The sequence below is a fragment of the Camelus dromedarius genome, chromosome 3, assembly GCF_036321535.1.
Source record: "Camelus dromedarius isolate mCamDro1 chromosome 3, mCamDro1.pat, whole genome shotgun sequence".
Lineage (NCBI taxonomy): Eukaryota > Metazoa > Chordata > Mammalia > Artiodactyla > Camelidae > Camelus > Camelus dromedarius.
In genome coordinates this window covers 75920926-75945397 of record NC_087438.1, presented here as the reverse complement: position 1 = coordinate 75945397, position 24472 = coordinate 75920926, and the positions used below count along the sequence as shown (strand labels likewise).

General features: G+C 37.2%; 1 protein-coding gene across 10 annotated transcripts; it reads right to left on the bottom strand.

Annotated features, from left to right (window-relative positions):
• Positions 1 to 2391: 2391 nt before the first annotated feature.
• Positions 2392 to 23791, bottom strand: SLC25A46 (solute carrier family 25 member 46). 10 transcript variants are annotated; one of them, XM_064483038.1, is made up of 9 exons: positions 23383 to 23521; positions 21301 to 21353; positions 20794 to 20836; positions 19912 to 19969; positions 17313 to 17390; positions 16740 to 16840; positions 9798 to 9854; positions 8526 to 8583; positions 2392 to 4541 (listed from the first exon to the last, which is right to left on the bottom strand). In XM_064483038.1, exons 2-9 carry the CDS (start codon positions 21311 to 21313, stop codon positions 3963 to 3965), a joined length of 987 nt encoding a protein of 328 aa, XP_064339108.1. In that variant the 5' UTR covers positions 21314 to 21353; positions 23383 to 23521; the 3' UTR covers positions 2392 to 3962. The 10 variants fall into 10 exon arrangements, with proteins under 10 accessions (XP_064339108.1, XP_064339094.1, XP_064339103.1 ...); XM_064483024.1 differs by adding an exon at positions 22170 to 22259 and having other exon boundaries at positions 20794 to 21353; positions 23383 to 23518; XM_064483033.1 differs by lacking the exon at positions 23383 to 23521 and adding exons at positions 22170 to 22259; positions 23142 to 23359 and having other exon boundaries at positions 20794 to 21353.
• Between the last annotated feature and the right edge of the window lie 681 nt (positions 23792 to 24472).

The window sequence follows — 24472 nt, the reverse complement described above, 5'->3', positions numbered from 1 at the left end:
AGGTGTAGCAAAATGTTCTCTTCCTTTCTAGGCTCTTTGGCTGATCTAATTACTTAATTGACATGAGACAGAGTAACAGGAGAAAAATTTAGTTTTGTATGTATGGGAGCCCCATAAAATGAGACTCAAAGTAGTGACCAGAGCTGGAAGCTTTTATATCTTTTATACAAAGAGACAGTAAATTTATGAAGAATTGACAGGCAGAGGGGTTTGTGGTTGGGGTAGTGGTGAAGAAGTGACAAGGTTTATTTATGGACTCATCAGCCCTAAACTCCCTCTTCTGGTACAGGGATGGTCCCTGTCACAGGGGAGATTTATTGCCTGCTTTTACGGGAACAAAAGAGGGTCAGAGTGTCTTTCTGTACCAGCTGTTTCTCAAGCACCTTTAATTCAAAATAATCAATATGCCAACATGGCATATTTGGGGGGTGGTATATTCTGAACCCCTACACCACCAGCCCGAGTAGTTTTCTAGCTTAAGAAAAAAATACTGATTTTACTTCAACAATTTATTGAACCTTTTTGTATTACACATTTACTGAAAACATTTAAAATACCAGTGAGACAAAAACAACTTAAAAAAAAAACACATACAGACAAAACACCTCTTCTAGCTGAGGTAATTGTTTAAGATTCATTGTCAAATCACAAGTTTTTGTTACTCTATTATACAACTTGGTAGCATATCAATGATACTTAATGACTCAAGAGAAAGATATTGTATATCCAGTTTACATAAGAGGGGGAAAGGGAAAGGGAGAAGAGAGAAATATATTGAAATTGAAAGAGAAGAGAAAGCAGAAATGCCAAAGTTAAGTATCACTTAAATTCTAGTGCAATGTGAATTGTTACCAAGGGGGTTTTATTTGCTTATATATTATTGAAAATAATTAATTCACATCTGGCTATCTTTTCAAGAACTGGCAGAGTAGTCTTTTGTGTTCCAGAAGATCGAGTAAGCAAACTGGGGGCAAACATCCTCCACAATCTCAGTTGAAAAACCAAGTATCAAAGCAGTGTGTTGTATTTTGTGAGCAGATATATGAATGTACAGAAATACTGAAGCATTTTTGTCCAGTCAGTAAAGTGAATGCTTTGTGCAGTTGTAACAAAGCCAGTGCTGCAAGGAAAGCCGTGAGTGGTCAGGCACATGTGCAAAAGTGAGCAAGACCTCTCACCTCTCCAGTTTTCTTTCTGAGAACACCGGCTAAGTTATCAAACCCCACAATCCATAGTCATTTTGAAATTAGTTTGTTCTCACTATTTCATCTTTACAACATCTAGTGCTGGAGTTTGGAGGCTTTAATTGTTTAAACCTAGAGATTATTTTTCAAGAAACCATAAAATAGAGAAGAGTGTCTCAAGGGAGATTTATAAACATGATTTAGTATATCAATTCATAAATTCACTTAATATAGTAAATTAACATTTACCAGGTGTTTCAGTTTTTAATTCCTTTGCTTTCAGACTATCTGACTCAAGAAGCCCTATAATGTAAGGCAAGCACATTATACTTCAGCTCTATGGCCAAAATCTGGCTTATGTAAGAGGGTTATGGGTACTGGAGAACATTTTAATAGAATCTTATTCATGATACTATTAATCATAATGAGTTAAAAATATTTGGAACTATTATTATCTTAGGAAATGTAGCCCATGGATATTTGATTTTGGCACCGATATGCTAAGGAAATAGAGCAATTTTAAAAAGGGAAAGAGTATGCCAATGTTTGTTTCACTTACTGCTTTCTAAATTCAGTGGTAACATATTTGGCTAGCATTTAAGTGCTTGAATTTTAAGGATTTTTAGTATTTCAACTCATTTTGAATGGCACTAAAAAATTAGTGTTTTACTTGCCGCATTTCCATTTTAGTTTTAACATTAATTTGTATTCTTTCTCCAAAGAGACAGAAAATAAGACCAACCTACTTGTATGGTTCAGCCTATCAGTCTTGTAATGATTCCATATTGAGACAGATTTGTATCACTGAATCTTCATGGCAACTTATGTTCTATCAAATCATCCTGAAATATCTAATTTTTAGCTGGATAAAGGACCCCACAGATTTTCACTAGTAGATACTTGATCCCATTCAAATTCTGTTCTAGAAATTTTCAGAAGTTTACTCTGGTCTGAAACCATCTTCTTTGATTATAATAAAAATGAAATGCTTTTAGGAAGTTGGACATATAAATATCTAAAAATTTACTTAGTAATTAAAAAAGAAATGAAAACAATTCAAATGTCATAAATTGGACAAAGTAAACCATAGTCTGAAAGAATAACTGTAAAATATAACATTTGATTTTATTCTTCACCTCTTGGTGGAATTTAAAAATGGAAAACTTAGGTGTTTTAGTAATTAAAAAAAAACACACTAGACAGTATAGAGAGTTGGTACATATATACTGTTTTATGCTTTTTGGATATCATTTTTTGGTTCCAATATTATTAATCACAAAAAGTAACCATCTCACTGACATTTAGCAAGTGAAACTGATCTCCATTTGTATGCAATCTAGGTTGGACAACATCAGTGCAAAGTCACTGTACTTCAGCGTGCTAAATGCTTCCTAGTAAAAGTGATGACTCACGTAAGGAAATGAAACTTCAAAACGTTTAATGATGGATCAGTCAAATCCGTATCATTTCACTATACAGAGTCTCACCCACCAACTTCAATTCAGGAACAGACAGAATTTTTTTTTTATTAAAGTGATTAACAACTTTTTTGCTTATTACTTCTTGAAACGTACTTCTTTTTCTCATCCATAAAAAGAAAGGACAAACTTCCTTTAAGGTTTCTATTTTTCTTCAGGATGCATCCAAGCAAATTTAAATAAAAGGTGATAAGGATAATCCTGCTTTTTCCTTTACGTGTATCTAGTTACGAGAATTAAACTATAAACAAAAACTACAAGAAAGTAAAAATTGAAGCCATTATTCAACGATGACTATACGGAAGGCAAGAGGCACAAATTCCCAGGTGAATTTTAATCGTGTCTCCTCTAAGACAAGTCATTCAAAAATGAAAGGCAAGTGACATTCCCTTTAATATACAGTTTGTAAATGTGGAAACAGGAATAGTTGCCATGATTATTTTGCATTCTATCTCTGTTAAGAGTGGCTCTAAAAGCCTGATGATTCATAAAACTAGGTAAGCAAATCAAACTTTATAAACCTATGATGAATTTTAAGTTGCTGGCACTGAAATGGCGGGTTTGGATATGGACAAATATGCTGTTTGCCTTAAATCATTTGGGTACCTTGGCTTTTCATGTTTGATCCTGATATTGAAGCAGAAGGTACATGACTTCATTTTATGCAGTAACCTGATCTAAGAGTGGAAAATTTGTAGGGATGAAGGAAATTCCAAGTTATATGTATGCATATAAGTGGCTTTATATAATAAATGTACAGCCATTAAAGTTATTCAGGGACAATGCAATTTAAAACTCTCAGTTCCTGCTTACAGACTGCCAAATCTAACCCTTCTTGTCTTTATCACTGATAACATAATTTATTTGCTTAAAGGTAAACTATGACCTGCCACTACACGCTATATTAGGAATGGCATACCAGTATCAGTCTAGAAGGCAAAATAAACATGTAATAAATATTAAAGTCAGATGAAATAAATTCATCTGTGTGAACTTTTGTTTTCAGTTTGCTGACAAATTTTTGCTTCTTCCCAACATCATTTTTAGTTCAGCATGAGGGCTACACTAGCCAGAATTTAATTCATGAGTGTTATTTTTATTGTTTTCAAATTTGGAATACTTGGAATCCAAAATATATACCTATGCCTTTTTTAAAAAGTGAAGAGTCAATATAATGAGTGTGGGCTACCAGTTTTACTTTCTAAACCATTTCCCACCCCCAGTATTTCACTCATATCCTTCATAATTTCGTAAGGAAGTATCCAGACGATGTCTTTTAGACTAACCAGGAGTCTAAATTTCAAACACTATTTTGAAGAAGTGTAGAGTAAATAATTTTGGTAATCTGTAAAACAGCTGCGTGCAGCGTGTACTGTATTACAACAGCACCAAACCCTTTATAAAAGCCAAGCATTCCTTCCTCCTGCCTTATGGTATTCATACAGTCTCTCATTCCTTCATACTGTGTATTAATTGGAAGCACTTCATAGCCAAGGTCTGTATTGTCAATTATTGTGCGTGTTCCTTGTATGTGAAGGCGGTGCAAAACTGTTTCCAGTGGGTAAAGTATCACATCAGAGCAAAGACTGGCAGCAAAGTTAGCAATAAGCTCTGGAAAATAAGCATCCAACATACTCTGCACCGGGCTGGTGCTCTCAGCTAGATGGCTATTGTAAGCCTTTCTCTTTAGAACTAGCAGGACAATCTTCTGAATGATGGAGCTGATGATGTAATGAAGAACCCCGTGCAGCACCGTCGGGAAGACCAGGGAAAGCAGCGGGAGCAGCCGCTTGCTGTGAGGCACTCCCATGCCTATCACTCTCCCAATCCCTTCTTTAACGCATTCCAGAATTCCAGCATTGTCTCGAATTATCTCACTCTGAAATGAAGGTGATGAGACAAGGAAAGGTTAACGTTTGCTTATTCTGCCCCAAAGGAGGATTCTTTTTAGGTCCCTTTTAAATCCTAATAGACTGACTAGAGCGGAAAAACGTCAATGGTTGGCAAACTTCGAATGGTATCCTGGCATTAGATCATTTTTTTTAAATAAAACTTCACAAAACAGGTAGCAGTGAAGCTGGGACCTATTCTTATTGGGGAAGGGAAACAGCGGAAGAATGTGGAGGGGACCTCCCTGGTTTCCTCACCCTCAAGAAGCTCCTGAGAACTCATTTTGAAAAGCAGTAACCACATGGCACTAAAGAGGCAGCACAGTGCTGAGAGCTCTTAAGCGTGTGTTTAAACCCTGCCTCTGTCATGCACTTGCCTTGGTTCTGTGACCAAGGCAGGTTAGCTGACTCCTTCTAAGTGTCAGTTTACCATTCTATGGAAACAGGATTAATACTACCTACCTTTTATGGCCAGAGTTGCTGGGGGCACTAAATGCAAAAAGGCCTGGTACCCAGAAGGCACTCAGTAAATGTCAGTCATTATCACCTGCAGCATCTCTACCTCTTTACAATTCTGGGGATATACATAATTAAGTTTGATACGGGTTACAGAGTCATGGACAGGCAGAAAAGGAACAGCTAAGAGGCCAATTTGGCTGCAGCAATGACTGAAGAGAAGAGCATAAAACGAAGTTAGAAAGGTGGTCAGGGGCCAGACCACGCCACTGTGCAGACTCTGGCCTCTAGTCAGATGGGAACAGCCAGTTGGTTTTAAGTGTGAGATGGACAAGATATAATTTATGTCACACTGACTGTTGTGCAGAGAAGGATAAAAGCAGACGCTAAGAAACCAGTTAAAAAAGTTATTACACACTCCAGAAAAGATACAAAAGTGGACTGGACTAGCAGGTAGCAATGAAAATAAAATGCTTCAGCTGTGCATATATCCTAAAATTACAGCCAACAGGAATTACTTGTGGATTGGGTTGGGAGTATAAAAGAGAGAGGTCAAGGATGACCTCAAGGCTGTTGGCCAGAGGAAGTGGAGGAGCAGCAGTGCTGTTTCTGAGTTGGGCAGTGCTGCTAGGGTAGCAATTTGGGGCGAGAAGATCAAGAGTTCAGAAATGTTAAGTGGAGTTTACATTCTAGACTACAAAGAAAAGGTCTGAGCTGGAGGGTTTTCAGTACATAGAGTATATTTAAAGCCACAAGACTAAAATGAACTCACGTTACCTAATTCATTCACTGACCTCTGGCCCCCTTGCCACTCTAGTCTATTTTTAATACAGCAGCCAAAAGAGATCCTAATAAAGACATAAGTTAGATCACTGCTGCTCAAACCCACAGAGACTTTCCATCTCCCTCAAAGTAAAGGCCAAATTATTACAATGATCTTCAATGTCTTGTAGGATCTCCTCTCCTCTAACCTCTCAGACTTCATTTCCTCTGTTTCTCCCTTGCTTAGTCAGTTTCAGCTATATCAGCCTCCTTTTTGCTCTTCAAACACGTAAGGTACAATCCCACCTCAGGGCCTCTGCACTTCCTTTCTCTCTGCTTAGAATGTTCTTCTCCCAAATATTGATGTAGTTCTTATGTTCAGATCTTTCCTCAAATGCCCTTTACTTCTCAGTGTGGACTTTCTTGATCTTAAAAAAAAATAGTAACTGATCCTCCCTACATCTTATTTAATTTCCTTGTTTTACTTTTGTTCTCTCTAGCACTTAGCATCGTGAAGTATACTTTATATTTATCTTGTTTATATCTGTCTTCCCTGAAGGAATATAAGTGCTATGAGGGCAGAGTATTTTTGTTTGGTGTGGTATCCCCAGGGTCTACAACAGTGCCTGATATAGGTTAGCACTCAATACATTTTAAAATTTAAAACTTTTAAAATAATTTTTTAAGATTAGCAGTTAAGGAAGATTAGCTGAAAAGGTAAAGGCAATAAAAATCCTGATTTAATACTACACTGAGAAGTCTGAAATTGATCTTAGGGAATATGGATCCTTAATCTGCAGAAGGATATAAGCCTTGCAACTTAGGGACGCTAATCTTGCACGAGAATGCAGAATGGACTTTACAATGCAGGGGCTAGAACGAGGACTTTTGGTGAAGATGGCAGATCACTAGGAAGTTCAGACTTAAAGGCTTCAGGAGGTGTTCTTTAGATCTATGTATGAATGTGTATTTCTCAAGGGAAAGACTGTTCTCAAAGACTTCTGAGCTCCCCAGTTGGGCAAAAAACACTGAAGCTGGAAGAAAGAAGCTAATGTGCTAATATAACAAGAAGGGATGAGAATGATGGCCTCTCAGTGGGAGAGGCAGATGATCTCATACTCACTTAAGTTAGAACTGAGAAGGCATGATGACTGACTGGTTATGAAGGATGAAAGAAATACAAAAATCAAGACTTTCCTAATTTTTAAAATTCATATAAAGATTAGAGTTAAAAGGAGTCATGAGAGTAAATGAGTTCTCCAGGATAGTTAATATGGGATAAAAAACATAGAGGGTCAAGGACTGTGCCTTTGGAGCACAGGAGAAGAGATGGTAAAGAGATTATTAAAAGAAAAGGAAGATGTTCAAGAGAGTAAAATTGAAGAAGGAAAAAAAAAGTACTAGAAAATCAGACAAATGGAGTAAGAAGGAGGCAGCTAGTAGGTGGAACCTGAAGCAGGAAAAAATTATCCACTCGGGGTGGATACTGAGTTTTTAAAACAAACAAACAACTAACAGAGAGTGAGCTGGGCACTTTACATAAATGACTCATTTAATTTTTATAATTCAGTTAAGACCATTTTTTGGATGAGAAAACTTAGAAAGAATAAGACATCTGCTTAAAGTCACAGATCTAAGTAGAGAAATGTGATTCTGATATGGGTCTGCTAAAGCTAAAACTTGCTTCCCCCCATAAAACATGCTGTTTAGGTTTTTTTTTTTTTTCCCTTAAATAACAAACTTCCTGCTAGTTTTTTTCCTTTTCTGTAAAATCAGACTATCTCACAGAGTGGTATGTAAACTGCAGCCCCATCTAAAGATTATATCATTTCACATTGCCAAATGCAAGGAGATAGGGAAGAATATTTGGGTCACAAGACATTAACTTCAGTTAATAATTCTAAAAAATAAATACATAAAAAAATCAATGTTGGGGCCAGAAAAGCAATTAAGTGGAAAAGAGTAATTAGAAGAGGAAAGGCTGATCCAGTGAGGTTTTTGTAGACAGAGGAAGCTCATACACAATGAAGATAAAAATATGCTAGAGGATCTGATGTTGAAGACATAAGACAGGTGGGAGACAACTAGCTGGATTTTGTGTATAGGTAAAGTTAAACTATCTCACAGGTTTAAATATTGGAATGGTGAGGTGAGAAAGTGTCTTAATTCAGTATACTCGAAGCGCCACCATGTGGTTAGAAATAGTAAAACAATTTAAAATGCCAGTGGGAGATTGCTTTAGCTTTGTACACTTAACACAGCATAAAATCAAATGTTCCTTAAAAGGAGTATTTAAAAAGAACGCTGTTAGTAAACTACCTATGGAGACTACCTTCTCACTGTTAGGATTATTATCCATCATGTTTTATACTCAGGTAATTAGTAATTTACTGTCCTATAAGCCATAATCATTTGAGTTATATGAGGGTCTTAAAAAGTTGAAAAAAATCCCCATAGATTTTTTGTATTCAGAGCAAGTCATAGATTGGGTTCTGAGATTTCTAAATGAAGAATATAGCAGCCTATGTAAGGGATAAAAAGAATGGAAAGTAGAAGTGTGAAGTAAATTTGCAAAGGAAATAAGACATACCAGCAATGTGCCTGGTATACAATCTTTGATATATATGTGGTATCTGCGAGATGAAAAGTTTAAAAGGATGCTGTGTTAAATTTTTGTTACTCTATCAGACATATGCAATATATTGGATATTCTAAAACAGTTTTAATTAAAAAAATGACAATAAAAAATAGCTCACCTGTACTGTTTCAATTAGACTTGCTGAATAAAAAGGCATTGCCACTATATAAGTTAGTCTGTAGAAATTAAAACAAACTTATCAGTATACTGAAACAAGATGCTTACACTAACTTTTAAAATATCTACTTTAATATCAACATAATTTATATTCAAGTATAAATAATATTTTAAGGTTTTTAACTATTAATACCTATAGCCTAAAGATACATCAGAGACCTGTAACATAAGATGCTTATTAACTCAACAATTAAAGATGAAAAATTAAGTATTAATAGTAACACAGGGACAGCCTGCAAAGAAAATAATTTTATTTTAAACCAGTAAAATGTAGGCTTGTCTATGATTCATGTTTGGGCATCTACCTGCGTATAGCTAATATAGCCTATAAATCTGATACGTAAAATTAGGAAGAGGGATCCGTTCCATTGCTCTCCTTTTCAGTGATCTCTGAACAAGTCTACTGTTCTATTGTCCTATCTATTACCATTATCCATTCCCAGATTTCCCACCCAGCAGAGCTAGGCCAGTTTCCAATGGTGAGTGAAGTCCCCTTTTATTATTAAAAAACAATATTGTACAGCTTTGCAAAGTTGCTTCCTATTGTCACTATTTAGACATAGTAATATTACAACTTTGCAAGCCTGCAAAATATAGTTATTTAAAATAATATCAAGGTGGGACTTACCTAACCCTATGGGCCAGGTCCTGGCAAGTAGTGGTTTTCAAGGTGAATGGAACATCACTAAGTTATAATGTGCTGGAATGTCCCACAGAGGGAGCCAGCAAGCTGGGGGGTTTCCAATTCACAATCTTCAAAAAAAATTAAAAAGTGAAGAGTAAAATTCTAATCTACAAAAATGGTCAGTGTTGTAATGTCACTACGTGCCTTTAAGTCTACACTGTAATGACACTAAGGTTTTGAGTTTGCTCATCACCATACAGATAAATTTGTATGTATGTCTGCTTACTAATAAAATAATAGCATAATAATCATAATTTTCCTGGCAATTTGGGTTCAACAAGTTGAAGACCTTTGAAAAATCAGGTTGTGATTTCAGCCTTTCAAATTAGAAAGATTATTTAAAAGATAATATACATTTCAGGATTTTATTCCTTAACTCTTTGTTACTTTTCTTGTGAAGTTCTAGTCCCACAAATATTTCATTGCTCTACTTTCCTTCAGTACATTTATTTAATAAGATTTTTTTCATTTCTAACACTATGAAAACTGATGGAAAATTTCAATATAAATGCTGCTTTTGATACTTACGATTTCAGTAGAAGGTGTTCTCCTATTTGTTTAGGATTCCATTTATGTGAAATCTCCCTAAAAAATAAATTTAAATAAAACAAAAGCCATGTTATTTAAAACATCTTGAATTAGCCCAAGTTTCAAAAAGGTAACCAATTAAAAATATTTTTTTAATCTGCAGGAGAAATACATTCTAATGGTGAACATTTTTCTTTCGGGACACCCACCGAACAATTTTAATGGGATGAAAAGAAAAAATATACAAGGTCTTCTGTATGAGCTGACAGATGGGGCTGATAGGGGAGGAAGAGTTACAACTGATTATAACAATGAACATGAGACATTAGAGGAGGAGATGCAAAAATGACAGACTGAGGAAAACAGAATGGATGGGAAAGGGAAAGAGAAAAAAAAAAAACAGGATAAAGGAAGAAAAAAGTTTTAAAATGTATGTAAGAATGAGAATTAAAAAAAAAAACAGAACAAAATTAAGTAACTGTAATGCAGAATGACATACACATTTGTGTAGCACCTAATTTCCAAAGTGCTTTTACTTATTATGATGACATTACTTCTGTAACCTTTATTAGATTCTGTTATCTTTTTGAGGTCCTACCGTATGCCAGGCATTGTGCAAAGTGCTTTGCATGAATTACTTCTAACCCTCACAATGACCCCATTACCCCTTTTCATAGATAAGGAAATAGGCTCAGAGAGGTTCATAACTTACCCAAAGCCATGCAACTAGTTAGTGGTGGAAATGGGTCTAAACCCTGGTCTCTATGACTCTGTACTCAACCTGCCTGCCTCTCATCTCACTTGATACAGGAAGGAATCCTGGGAGATACGCAGAGCACGTATTGTTGTATTTCTTTTACTTATGAGAAAAGTGAAGGTCAAAAAGATCAGAGAGATATGTCAAAGGAGACAGGGAAAATGCCAGGTCAGGAGCCAAGGTCTAGGACTGTGAGCTTTCTGCTATTTAGATGACTTCTGGAAACCATAAAAAGAGAAGAAAAAGAAGAGAGGCAAGCTGAATGAAGGACAAAAAGGGAGACAGTTATACGAAGAGGAAAGTCGAAAAGGAGAAAAGAAAATGGAGAGGAAAAGGGAAAGTAAGGATGCAGAAAAAAATGAAAGGGCAGACAGAGGGCATGGAAGAGAGGGGAAGGAGAAAGGCAGAGTAACAGAGAAAAGGAGAAGGAGTGTGCAATCAAGGGGAGACCGGCTGCCACCAGCTCCCCGATGACACTGGCGCCCACTGTACCACGGCCACGGCAGGTACCCGAGAAAAACATTTTCTATTTGAAATGAGTAAATATGACAAGCATGAAGAGGTAAAGGAATAAATATATTTTATATTAAAAAGGTGAAGAAAATGAATCACTAATAATGTAAGTGTTCGAAAAGGAAATTCAGTACACTTAGAGCATGGGTGGTATGTGAACTTTTCTACATGTTTCTAGGAGACTGAAAAGTCTGCAGAGAAACTTTCAGCCAACAGAACAATCACCTCAGATTTATAAGACCTTTTGAGAGTGTTCTGGGTCATCCTGATTAAATTAATACCAGAATACTATATCAGGCCTGAACACAACTACAGAAAAATATAGCTGGAATAACATTTAATGATCCAGATGAAAAATTAAGCCACCTAACTTACTGACAGTGACTTTATTATTATAAAACAAAATATGCTAAATGGTTTGTAAGTCATCTGGCACTGCTATTATTCTAATTACTATGGCCTCAGAAAGGGTTACCACAGGTTATCATGGCATTAATTTTGAAACTGTTGTTAACATTACGGAGAGATCGGTCTGTGACCTGTGGTTCTGTAAGGACTGGACCAACTCTCCTTTCAATACTGATTACTACTGCCAATTCTTAAGATCATTATGATTATTAGGGTAAAAAGAGTGAAAAAAGAAATTTAAAATTAAGTATTAAAAAAGCCTAAGACACTTTTCCTTGTACCTGCTCTCTACTCCTTTACAAAATGGGCCACAACTCTAGAAATTTAAATTAGCACATATAAATGGTTCAGGAAAGAGGGTAGTGTAAAAACCTTCTTGCGATTAAACTTCTTTTATATTTCATTACAATGCCAAAATATGTAAATATATTTAATTCACTATTTTTACAAGCTAAAGCTGCCCTTCAAATGGGCAACAAAATTAAGAGAAGCGACTTGCTTTTTATAGTTTTCCATTTGACAGACTAACACATATTCACATGTATAATCAATATATAGAAGCAACAGAATTTTTAAGTAACTCTTTATGCAGTCTTCACTTTCCAGTGCCTCTTATTTTCCCATGCTCAAATAGCCTCCCTCTTAAAAAAGAAAACATCTTCCCTCAACCTAACCGAAACACCTCATATTCCAGCTCCTTTTCACAGCCAACTTTCTAAACTTGCTATTTCTGTGTCCTAACATCCCACTCACCTCTGAACCCACTCCAGATTGGCTTCTTCCCTCTTATTCTACCAAAACAACTCTTCTCCTGGTTTCCATGACCTCCATGTCACTAAATCCAATGGACGTTTCTGGGTCTGTACCTAATCTGGCCTTTCAGCAGCCATCAGGCACGCGTGTTCCTCCCTCCCGCTGCAGCGCTCCTGCCCCTGTACTCCACTGGCCCACACGTGTCCGGGTTTGCTCTCCTCTGGTCTCTACTTCTGACTCCTTTGCAGAGGCATTTTTTCTTAACCCAGAAACTTATTCTGGAGTTCCTCAAGCCCTTTTCTTGTCTTACTTTGTATGTGATACTCCTTCTCTAAGTAATCTCATCCAAGATGATGCTTCAGAACTTCCCAAATCTACTATCTTCAGTTTAGACTTCCCTCTGTATCACCCTTATATATCATCTGTCAACTGACATTTCCACCTGGATGTGACAAAGTACCTAAAAAGGAACTGGTCCAAAACCAAACTTAGGATTTATCTTTCCTACTCTTAGACTCTTTTAGTGTTCGCTAATTGAGAACTGTTCATCAGAAAGGAAGTCTATTGAATTGGAGAAAGATTTCACTGCATTTGAAATAGAATGTGTTTAAAGTCAGTGAATTCAGAGGAGGCATCAGGAAAAACAGACAACATGAGGAGAAAACAGTAAAATGTTTATACTGGTACAGCTACAAATGTAAGAGGAGTCAAACTAAGTTGGAGTTCAGCCAGATGGGTTCTGTGAGGGACTGAATGACACAGGAAGCCTTGGTTAGAGGTGCTCCTTGTGTTAACGATATGAGAAATACTGCATGAAAAGAAAGGGTACTTCAGGGTTGAGCAACACAAAGTCCACCTTACTCTGCCCGGGGGCAGGTTTGGGGAAGGATTTGGGAGGGGTCTGGGCAGCAGATAAAGAGGTCGCAGATGATGATCCTGGGTTACATACATGTTTTTTTAATACTACTGAGAAAGTATAAGCTTGGTGACCTAGTAAGCACTACAGACTTGCTGTTTCCCGCAGATGTGACCGTAATCAGTATAAGAACGCTAAGCACTAGCGAGCCCACACTGCCTCACCTGTTGCACCTAGTGGTCACCGAGCAACCGGAGACCCTCTGTCTAGGAGGTCCTCGAGCCCGTCCTCCTCATGGAGTTAACTTCTGTGAAGGGCTCTGGGTTACTGCTTTCCTGCCTTGTTTGCTGTGCCTATGTTTTCCCCCAAGAGAGGTCAAACCTGCCCAAGGAGGTTAGAATTTAAAAAAATGTTTACACTGTACTTCAGAGAATGGCTTCCTATGACATCCAGTTACATAAGCCAAAATCCTAAAAGTCACCCTTGACTCCTCCTTGCCTATCACTCACCACCCCTAATCCATCACCAAGTTCCACCAATTTTACCTAAATATATCTCAAAATTATCCATTTACATCTATCCCAAAAGATCACTTAGATTACAGCTTATGAACACATATCCTTTTATGTACTTGGTCTTCCTGCAATCTTTTCACCTCTAGTGACAATGACCCTTTAAAAACATAAATCTGATCATGTCATTGACTCTTCAATATTCTTAAAGTGACCTACAAGGCCAAGCAGAGACAGGATCTTACTTTTTCACTGCTCTCCATCCTGCTCTGCGCTCCAGCCATATGAGCTTTCCCTGAGCAATCCATGTTGCCCCCTGCAAACCCCCCTACAACTGTCTTTGCCCAAAGTGGCCTGTGTCTCCTGATCGCCATTCAGATCTCAACTTATGTGTCATTTTGTTAGTGACATTATTCCTAACCCTCTAATACTCTCAGAGAACCATATTCTTTTACTTTACAGAACAAATCTCAACTTGTAATTATTTACTCATTAGAGGAAGTATTTTCCTTAATGTATGTTCCTTACATTAGATCCTAAGCTTCATGGCCACAGGTACCTTTTACTGCTTCTCCTCATTGTATACCTGATTTCCAGCACAGGACTTAGCACATAGTAAGTACTCAGGAAACATCAGGTAAATAAATCAGTGAATTAATGAGTAAGCTTTATTGCCAGAATTCATCCAAAGAGAATACAAGAAAGATAACCTTTTGCGTCTTCTTTAATAAGATGAAAAACGACCAAGAGATAATACACACCCTTTGAGGTATGAGAGATATGTCTGTATGTCTATAGGGTAAGAAAGTGAGATAGTAAAATTTAATAAAATTCTGTGCTTTCCCATTCCCATTTCTCTTACCCCTTTCCTTCAACCTGAAGTTAAAGTTACTACTTCATCTCTGCTTTAGAGAAATGATGTTACTTGCCTAAGGTCCCACAACTAAAAAGTGGTTTGACCAGGACCTATAGTGTTCTGACTGCAAATACAGAATTCTTTACACTTCTATATAGAAATTCCTGAATTTTGTTAAATTTTTATAGAATTTTGTGTTTGTGCGAGAACTTCAAGAACATTTGATGACAAATACTATCTTTTGACTTTATCCTGTGATATAAAAAGCAATGGGGTGAATAAAGTTAGCCAAGGGCAGAAATTCAGATTTCTTAAGTATGAGAGGGGAAACTTTTAGCAGACTGAATGTTTTTTGTTTTGTTTGTAACATTTAGCAAAGCTATGTTAAAGGAATTTCAAGGCTATGCAGTCCTTTGAAATCAATCACACCGGCAAAAAGCTGGATATTAGTCTATTCTGCCTTTCCTTCCCTACAAAGACTGAATCCCAAGATGGAGACACTACTGGCTGCACCTTCAACTACCTCGCTTCCTTGTCAACCCCAAAAATTTACCCCCCCGGGGCCAATTATGGATTAACAAACCATTCAAAGTCTTTAACTCCATCCCTGGGATTTCTTGTTGATACAGGAAATCACAAAGTCCTGCCAATTAGCACCTAAACAAATTTATGATCTCCAACCTTATCTATTCACATTCTTTTCATACTTTCTTTGTAAGGTTCCCCTTCTGTTATGCACAGTTGTGACTGTCCCAAACGTCTACTGTTGTTCTCATACTTTTCTGCTTTGACCCCAGTCTTATCCTTCTTTCACCTAATGAACTCATATCCTGTTTCAGAGAGAAAACAGGTCCAGCAGCAAATATCCCCTATTTATCTACCCTCTTGTCCAAAAGAATCTACAATTCTAATTCTCTTCTCCTGGCTTCTAGGACACTACTGTCCTATAGCTGACTGCTATTTCAATTTGTTTTGTGAACATCTCTTACCACTCTCCTCAACTGCCTCTCCTACCAAGCACACACACTCTCATGTGCACTCAAACACTGCCCAGGATTCTGTCCTTGGTCCACTCTCTGTCACTGAGTCTACACTTTCTCCTTAGAGAAATTCATCCATCCTCATTCTTCAACTGCTACTTTTGTGCCACAACATTCAGAGCTATGCCTCCAGCTTCAAATTTTCTCCAAGACTCTGAAGCAGGTTCCAACCAGTTACTAGACATGTCCCCCTACATGTCTCACAAGAATCTCAAACTTTGTTTATTGAAAGTTGCATTCCTTACCTTCTTTCCCACTCCAGCTTACTCTTTTTGTATGCATTCTCCAACTCAGTTCCAATCTAGAAATCTGTCACTGCTGATAATTAAATCTCCCGTAACCCCATTCCCAATCTATCACCAATTATCAATTATACTTCAGAAATGTCTATCAAGCTCCTTTCTTCTGTTCTGTTCCGTAGTTCAGAGCCTTCTCAGCCTGGCCTAGATTACTACAGCAGTTCTTCACAAGTCTCTGTCTCTACCAGTCCATTTTTTTTTTTAAATAACACTGTCACTTGAGTATATCCTTGATCAAAGAACCCATATATTGAAGGAAAACAAAAAACAAAAAAGATCCCTTAAATTCCCAACTCCATAGACAATAAAGCTTAAGTCACTTACAAAGGCAGAATCATGCTTCAGTCTAGCACCTCAGCCTCTTTCTGTGCTGTTCTACTGAATACTGCCCAGTATTCCAAGCATAAGACACTTCCAAACCCAAACCTTCCAACTTTCATAGACTTGGGCATGCTGTCACCTCTACCTGCTCGCGTTCTCTTCCAAGTTAATTCCTATTCATAATTCAAGATCTAACTCAGATTTCAGTTCTCTTTTGAAATCTCTGTCAATAACTAACTCCACACAGTGTCCTTTGGACTCAGAAATGGGTTTGTTTAATTATAGCACTAATCACAATGTACTAAAATTTGCTTACTAGTGTCTCCTTCACCAAACTAGCCACTTAAAGAACAGGAACCGCGTACACACTCATGTTTGTTCCCTAGCTGATAGCTGCTGACACACAGAAGCAGGAGCAGAAAGACATATCTCAAAGACACTAGACTGGGAAGCATAGTCTTAACACACACTAATTCAATAAGATATAATTAATTAACTTCATTCTCTGTCTCTCCTCCTCTGTTGCTACTTCAGAAAAGTTTTCAAAATCAAGATAGTTTTAGAAATTATCATATTCTGTCATATTTTTAATATGAAGCTAATATTGAGCAAATGCCAAAAAGGTACCTTGGTAAAGGTGTGAATTCACTGATTATTCCTTCTGCTCCAAGTGTGACTCCCTGGACAATAAATGTACTTCCCATTCCTTTCCAAAGGGCTCTTAGACCCTAAAATGAACAAAATTTGTTATTTCTGTTAATGCCTAAATAAGAAACACAAAAAAGGTCTTAATAAAACTTGACATTGAATGTTTACTGAAATTTTCCAGTAAGGCATTAGTCTAACAGACATTTTAGCAGAGAACCACAACTAAACTAATTTCGATCATTATTTTAATATCTGACAGGTAGTCTACATTTAGGCCAAAATGAACACTCCAATTATGTATTTCTAATATAGATTAAATATCCCTAATATTTAATTAATTTTGGTAAAGGTGTGAATTTACTGATTATTCAGTGGCATCAAAAAGATGTCGGTACCATGTTAAGTTTTAGGACAAGAGTACAAATAGTTTATTACAATATTTTTAATAACTAAATTAAAAAGAATTATTATTGCTTTAATTACAACTAAGGCCAAATGGTATTTATATTATAAAATAAATAACTTTAATAAAATGTATAGGTGAGTTCTCACCTGAGTTTTGTTGAAGCTGTACATAATATTGATGACTGTAAATGGAGTGAGATGATAATGCCGAGCATGGTAATTTACCTGTAAAAAAGATATTTCATGATTATATTCTGTTATTGTCTTCTCAAGGAATAACAAGGCATGAAGGATATTAGGTGGAGTCATAGCATAAACAAGAGTTAAATTCGAAAGTCAGCATAAAATACACATAAACAAAATTACCCTGGAAGTGCTTTAAATAACTTAGTAGTACAGCACGTCTGGTTATACAAATGCAGCCGTGAAGACTAATGCACAATATACGCAGTAATGTAGAACTGACAACAAAGAGGGCCTTCTGGTTTGGTATTTATGTTTCCTTAAACCGTAGAATTACATTCACTGTGGCAAAATGCTCATGCGACACACAGGAAACACAAAGAACTCAGGGAATAGCAAATTTGTGTCTCCCAAGGGCAAGCAATAAGAAGCTATAAACAGTTGGTAAATTATGAAATCAGTAAAGGGGGTCAGAACTAATACTTATTAAGTGCCATAATAAAGAAGAAAGTATCAGAATGCGTCCTACATTCTGAAAGTATTATTTCATAAAATGTTTTTTTAAGTTACTCATATAAATGCATACATTGGATTACAATGTAAAATGTATGTCTGAAATCACTGTTCTAGGGAGCATACACTGTTCATGCTATTTAAATAGCTATTTCTTTCTATATGCTTACTTTTTGGTGCTAAACATAAACAGCATAATTTGTAATCATTTGTATCTTTTCTAACTCAGTTTTCTAAGAAGTTCTGTTATAGGAGCTTTCTGCCACAGTGTGGCTCACTGGCCTTCAAGGGCCTCATTACCCTTTCAGGGGGTCGACTAGTTCAAAATCATTTTCTTGATTCTAGGGCATCGTTTGCCTTTTTCACTGTGCTGACATTTTCAGTAATAGTGCAAAAGCAATGGTGGGTAAAATTGCTAACTCTGTAGCATGAATCAAGGCAGTGGTGCCAAACCACATTTTTGTACTTATTTTGTTCTTCATCTGACTCACTTGTAAAGAGGAAAAAGCCACTTTCCCTAAAGAATGCCCTTGGTGAAGCTGTAAAATATATTAATTTTATAAAATCTTGACTCTTGACTACACATCATCTTTCTTATTTGCATAGTGAAGATAGCATCATAAGGAAAAGAACTTGTCTGATGGGGTTGTAAGCTGAACTAGCCACTTTTTTCATGCAACACTATTTCTTCTGGAAACAATAACAGACTATAGTTATTCACACTTGGGACAAACATGTTTTTAAATAATGAACAAAGTGGGCTTGTTCACTGAAAAAATACATTAGTATTTGTTGCCAATGATAAACTTGAGCTTAGAAGCAAAAATGAGAATTCTGGAAAACATATCCAACCAAAACCTAGAAATACTCAAGCACTTTTCTGGTGAGATTGGTAGTGGTTTTAATGATGGTATTTTTTGATAATATAAAATCAAATGAAATAACATTTAGAAGATCTATATATAACTCAGTAAATAAATATTTTTCAATTAATCAATGCATGATATAACAGAATCATGCATGGGTAAAAAAAATCTATTCAACATGCAGTATAGATAAATAGATTTTTTTTTCTTTTCTTTTCTTTTTTAATTTAAGTATAGTCAGTTATAGTGTGTCAATTTCTTGTGTACAGCATAATGTCCCAGTCATACATATATATACATATATTCACTTTCATATTCTTTTTCATTCAAGATATTGAATATAGTTCCCTGTGCTATACAGGAGAAATTTGTTTTTTATCTATTTTTATATATAGTGGTTAACATTTGCAAATCTCAGACTCCCAAATTTATCCCTTCCCACCCCTTTCCCCCCATAACCATAAGATTGTTACTATGTCTGTATAAGTCTGTTTCTATTTTGTAGATCAGTTAATTACTGTCCTCTTTTTTTTTTTATTTTTTTAGTATAGATCAATAGATTTTAATGTAACAGAGTATAAAAAGTTAATTGATGTGGTTTCAGATTTCACATTGCAAAGAACCTTTAAGAAATTATCACTTATTGAGTTTTGGTGTGGTATCAAAGAAGAGTATCTGCCAATTATCTGAAAAAGATATAAAATACTCCCATCTTTAAATGGGTATGTATTTAAGGCCAGACTTTCTTGTTACTTTCAAAAACAATGTGTTGCAACAGACTGGCTACAGCAGATGTGAAAATCTGGCTGTCTTCTATTATACTAGACATGAAAGATATTTTCAAAAAGGTAATAGAGATTTTTCATAAAAATATTATTTACATTAGTGTCTAATGAGTTTATTATTTTAATGAATTAAAGAAACATATTAAAAATTTCCCAATTTTGGTTTCTGAAGTGGCAAATACTGACAGATTTAATCCATATAAACAATAGTTCTTTGGAGACTTCAATAGTTTTTAAGACTTAAGGGCTTCCAAAAACCAAAAAAATTTGAGAACTGATACAGATTTTGGTACACTTCACATGGAATAATGGTTACATGGTTTCAGACACTTATCTGAGGTCTGTACTTCAAATCAGGGTTAGGATTACTTTTTAGAAAATCATAGAAAGTGTATTTACCTGACATTGGCGGCGTAGAACAATGCAAGGATGGGCCAGTACATTTTCTGTAAAAAGACTAAAAAATAATAATTTATATTTACAACGTATTTAATTTAATTTACAATGCGTATGTATCTGAATTTATTCTTCAAGAATCATGCATTATTCTTAAAAGCAAAAAATAGCTTTTCAAATGTCTGGACATGTTTGCAAATCATTCTGCCAATAACAAGATTCAACATGAAAAAAACTAAAGCCAGATTTGCAAACTGGTAAGCAAAGGAAACAATAGATAATAATATGTACAGTGTAAAGATGAAACTACATCTTGCATGCCTGATATAGAAAACTCATTTCCTAAACAATTTAAATGCCCCTTTCCCCTTCTTTCAGAGGATGTCTGAAACAATATTCCTATCAGAAGAGTCATCTGCCCTTCATGAACTCCGTTCTATAAATTTTGGTTTTGACATACTTTGCACTTAAGTTATAGGGATTTTAATGACCATGTAAGTGAAACCTAGATGCTATGTTGCTAAATATCTTGTTATAGTTTGAATGTTCAGGAAAAAGTTTCAATACACAACTACTTTTTTTGGAGGGTAAGACAAGATTGTATTTTATTTTATTCTTTGGATAGATACAAGTTCTTAAAATATTCCTTACAAAATTATTTAGTGATTATAAAATTAAATGACTATTCTTTATCCTTACTGGGAAAAATCAAATTATAGATTTTAATAATTTTGTTCTGCCAAGTATTTTTCAATATTTAATCTACTGTTTCAAAGAATCCATCTAAAGGAAACAATACTAGTCACTGAATGTTATAAATTATAGAAATTAAAGAAAAAACTTTAAATAAGAGAGTGAATTAAAAATTTTTTCATAAAACATTACCTTGCAAGTCCAATACCAAATCCAGCAAATCTATTCAACTGTTCTAAAATAGAAGGAATAAGATTACTCATAACCAGTATTTAGACTTACTGTAAAAATAACAAAAAATTTTCTTTTATTAACATGATACTCATTTAAACTTCATGTCCCAAAGTCACATTCTGATAGGGGCTAGGGAGTCCATTTGAATGAGTGAAGGGTTCTATCAGGGCTTGTGGCAAGCTGCAAGGTGTAGACCTTCTAAAGGTACAGTTGCTTTTCAGCTCCAGTTCATTGTTGCGACACGGGACTGTAAGCCCAGTGTTTCAAAGCTGTGATTTTTCTAAAGAGATGGTCTCATTTTTATATAGTATCTTCCAATTTTAAGATATCGGCAACTATTTTTAAAAGTGTTAAAATGTTGCAAGGATCAAATCAAACACATTTGCAGGTAGAATCTGAAGGCTCCCAGTTTTCAACTTCCATACAATTTTTTCTAGAGAAGGCTCTGACTGATACTTGTACCACCTTTATCTCCCATGTTGTAAAATTAGTCATTCACTGTTGCTGGTGGAGATCATCTATGTTAAGCCAATAGTTGCAAGCAAAAAGAAAAGAAGAAAATTACTAAATTGAAAGAGCACTTAGGGTAATCGAAATGGGTAAATAAGGCTCTCTTCTTTTTCTCCCCAAATACTTTAATAGTAGCTGCTTAGTTAGGTCTCTGTGGTAGGCTACTGTGTACATAATGTGCTACTGCTGATGGCATATCTCTAGCCTTATTAGAAGAGTTTACAGCTGGAAAAATTGCTATGCATATGTCAAAACAGAAACATTTTTTCTTCTCCTTGACTAAAAAGCTCAAAATCATAATGGTGAAATATCACAACTCCAGGACACTAGACATTAAATTTCAGCTATAATACAGTATTCACAAGGGGTACTTTTTCTCATCCTCTTTTCTCTCTCTCCTCTCTTCTCCAGTCCCTCTGTCTCATCTCTGCTCTTCTGAATGAAGTAATGCCCTCACTATTTCTTGACAGTCAGAACAAGGCCATGTAAACAGTCTCTGGAGAAACCATTTGGTTCACCCTTGCCTTGAAAAATGTATAAGCCAGATAGAGGCTTCTTTAGCCCAATTAAGATACTTTCCTCCTTTCAGCTCTTCCTTTTTTTGTGTGTGTACGAGCCATCTCCTAGTATTAACAGAATATACCACTGACATTTTCCAGAAGATAAGGTTTACTATTGTAAACCTCCGCTTCCATCCTCCTTGAAAACTTAACATTCACCAGCCTCTTAACTGCTGTAAAATCCCCCATATAACCCTGGTTATTAAGAGCTCCTCCTCATTGTAACCATCCAAGCATAGATTATGAAAAAATTAAAAACATCACCTTTACTGCCTAAGAAGGTAACTGTGTGTAGCAACCGTACATGCACTCTGAATTATTTAATTTATAACTTTCCAGGAATCCTTCTGGGACCTATAGAAAAAAAAAACAAAACTAGCCAGAGTGAAAAAAACTGTGTGACACTGAGTTAAGTCACTGATCCTCCTCCATCTATCCTCACTCGATGATATTGAAAGTCTATTCCTCCCAGTAACCCAAATCAAATAAATATTATTGTACTTCCGAGTCAAAAATCAAAGAAATGAGGATAAAATTTGTGTCTAGAATATACATAATATTAAACGATATAATCTATTATTCTAACAATTTCAGGAGAGTGAGAAGAGGCAGTCATTACTTCCATTTTATGAATACAGATGTTGAGAACACCTAGGTCACAGTGTCGCAGTTAAAACACAGGTCTTCTGACACCCTACAGAAAATAACTGTCTCGATTCCAAAGTCTTATCTTGAAAATGTCCCAGTGTCTTTTACTCTTAAGTGGAGTTTAGGTCAGGAAAAGGAAAGCAGGTGGTGGGAAAACACAGGAATACTTTGGGGATCTAGAAAACAGACACAACCACTAGGATTAAATGGGAAATGGAAAGAAAGAAAGGAGTATTTTTAGCCATCTTTATACTCCTTACTGTACTAGGCACCACTCACACCTCATTTCATTTAACACTTATAAAACCTTGAGTTATTTTTATATACACCTTAAAGGTGAGAAAACAGAGATTACAGACTTCAAGAAAGTCAGCTTTTAAGAGTGGTAGAGACAGGTTTAAGAGCAAGACTACCTATGCTGGAAAAAAGCCTCTTTCCACAACACAAAGGCACCATCGATTAATTTTAAATCAAGGAAATAGAGCTGCCAGTCAGTTAGGTGTTTTTTCCCATGATTCCCAGTAAACAATCCTATTTCCTTTTTTCTTGATTGAGGTCATGGGATGTAATACCCTCCCAAATTCCTACCGCGCAGCCCACAGCTAAGGCAGGTGTCGTTTTTGGAGGTGATCCCGGAGAGAACATTCGTGTGAGGAAGAGGGAGGAGGCCCGCCGGAGAGGCAGAGGACTAAAGGAGGGCAGAGGGTGTGGCGCGCGATAGGCCGAGAGGCCGGGAGGCGGGACCCTCCGCGCGGCTTCCGGGGTCTGCAGGACCCGGCGGCTCCCGCAGCACTCCGCCCGGCCTCCCCTCGCGCCCCACGTCCCTCACCGCTGCTCTGGCCGGGCACGCTGCTGCTGCCGCCGCCGCTGCTGCCGGGAAAGGGTTCCTCCGCGGGGCCCTCGAGCAGGGTGGAGGTGTCGGGCACGCCGTAGGGCGGGCTCTTCTCGCCCCAGTGCAAATTGCGGCTACCCGGGATGTCTGGGGGAGTGGTCACCCAGTGGCTCAGGTCCGACGCGGAGCTGAAAGACCTTGCAGGGAAAGCGCCACCAAAGCCCTGCTCATCCCGGGCGCCACCCCGATAGCCTAAGCCATCGAATCCGTCGGGGCGCCGCGGATGCATCGCAGACGGGGCAGGATGGAGCGAGCCCACCCGGAGCCCACCACCACTGGGGCCACGGCGACCTCGGGCCGCACAGCTCTTCCTCAGCACTCGCCGCGTCTGGGGAAATTCTGACAACCGGAACTCACGTTGCAAACCCGGAAATCCACTGGGCACGTGATCGTAGGCTCTTCCGGCGGCCATTAGAGACACGGTTGCTAGGGAGACGCGGCAGTAACCCTTGTAACTGTTGCCCTTAGGGAGGAGGTAGGAAAGTGTGAGGTTAGTAGAGCACAGTACCAAAGAGATGTAAAGGAATTGGTATGAGAGGTGTGGCCTGAATGGGTGGAGGTCGAACAAAGGTATTTCCTAGACGGAGATAACGCGGGGGTGGAGCTGACGCCAGAAACCAGATCTCGGCCAGAAGTGCCTGGCCCCACACAAAGGCCCTAGACCTAGGTCTTTTATTCCCTCGTTGGGCTAGTACCCCGCCTGCTGCGAAGGAGCTGTTAGAGGTTAGAGTTTCGGCGTGTCCCTAACGTTACATCTACCTTTGCCTTCCGCACTTAGCCTTTTGGGTAAAATCTATCGAGAGATCTGGTTCGGCCCAGTGAACCCGAAGTACTTTGGACGGCTAGAGCAAGCGTTCGGAAAAAACGTCGCAGGAGAAAACCCTCCCCTTCCCCTCCTGTACCCTTTTCCTCCTTCCCGCATCTCCCCCAATATAAACTACTCTCCAGAATTTAGGAATTAAGCATTTTGCTTTTCTGAGGCCACAGAACAACTATAGTTTTCTGTAGCTTCTCCCCTCCCCGCCCC

Coding starts and splice junctions, on each gene's coding strand:
- SLC25A46 (XM_031448792.2), bottom strand. CDS start 23,674: ATGCATCCGCGGCGCCCCGACGGATTCGATGGCTTAGGCTATCGGGGT. Junction 9,855..16,739: donor GAATTCACACCTTTACCAAG/GTACCTTTTTGG, acceptor TTTATTTTTTAG/GGAGATTTCACATAAATGGA. Junction 8,584..9,797: donor GAACACCTTCTACTGAAATC/GTAAGTATCAAA, acceptor TAATTTCTACAG/ACTAACTTATATAGTGGCAA.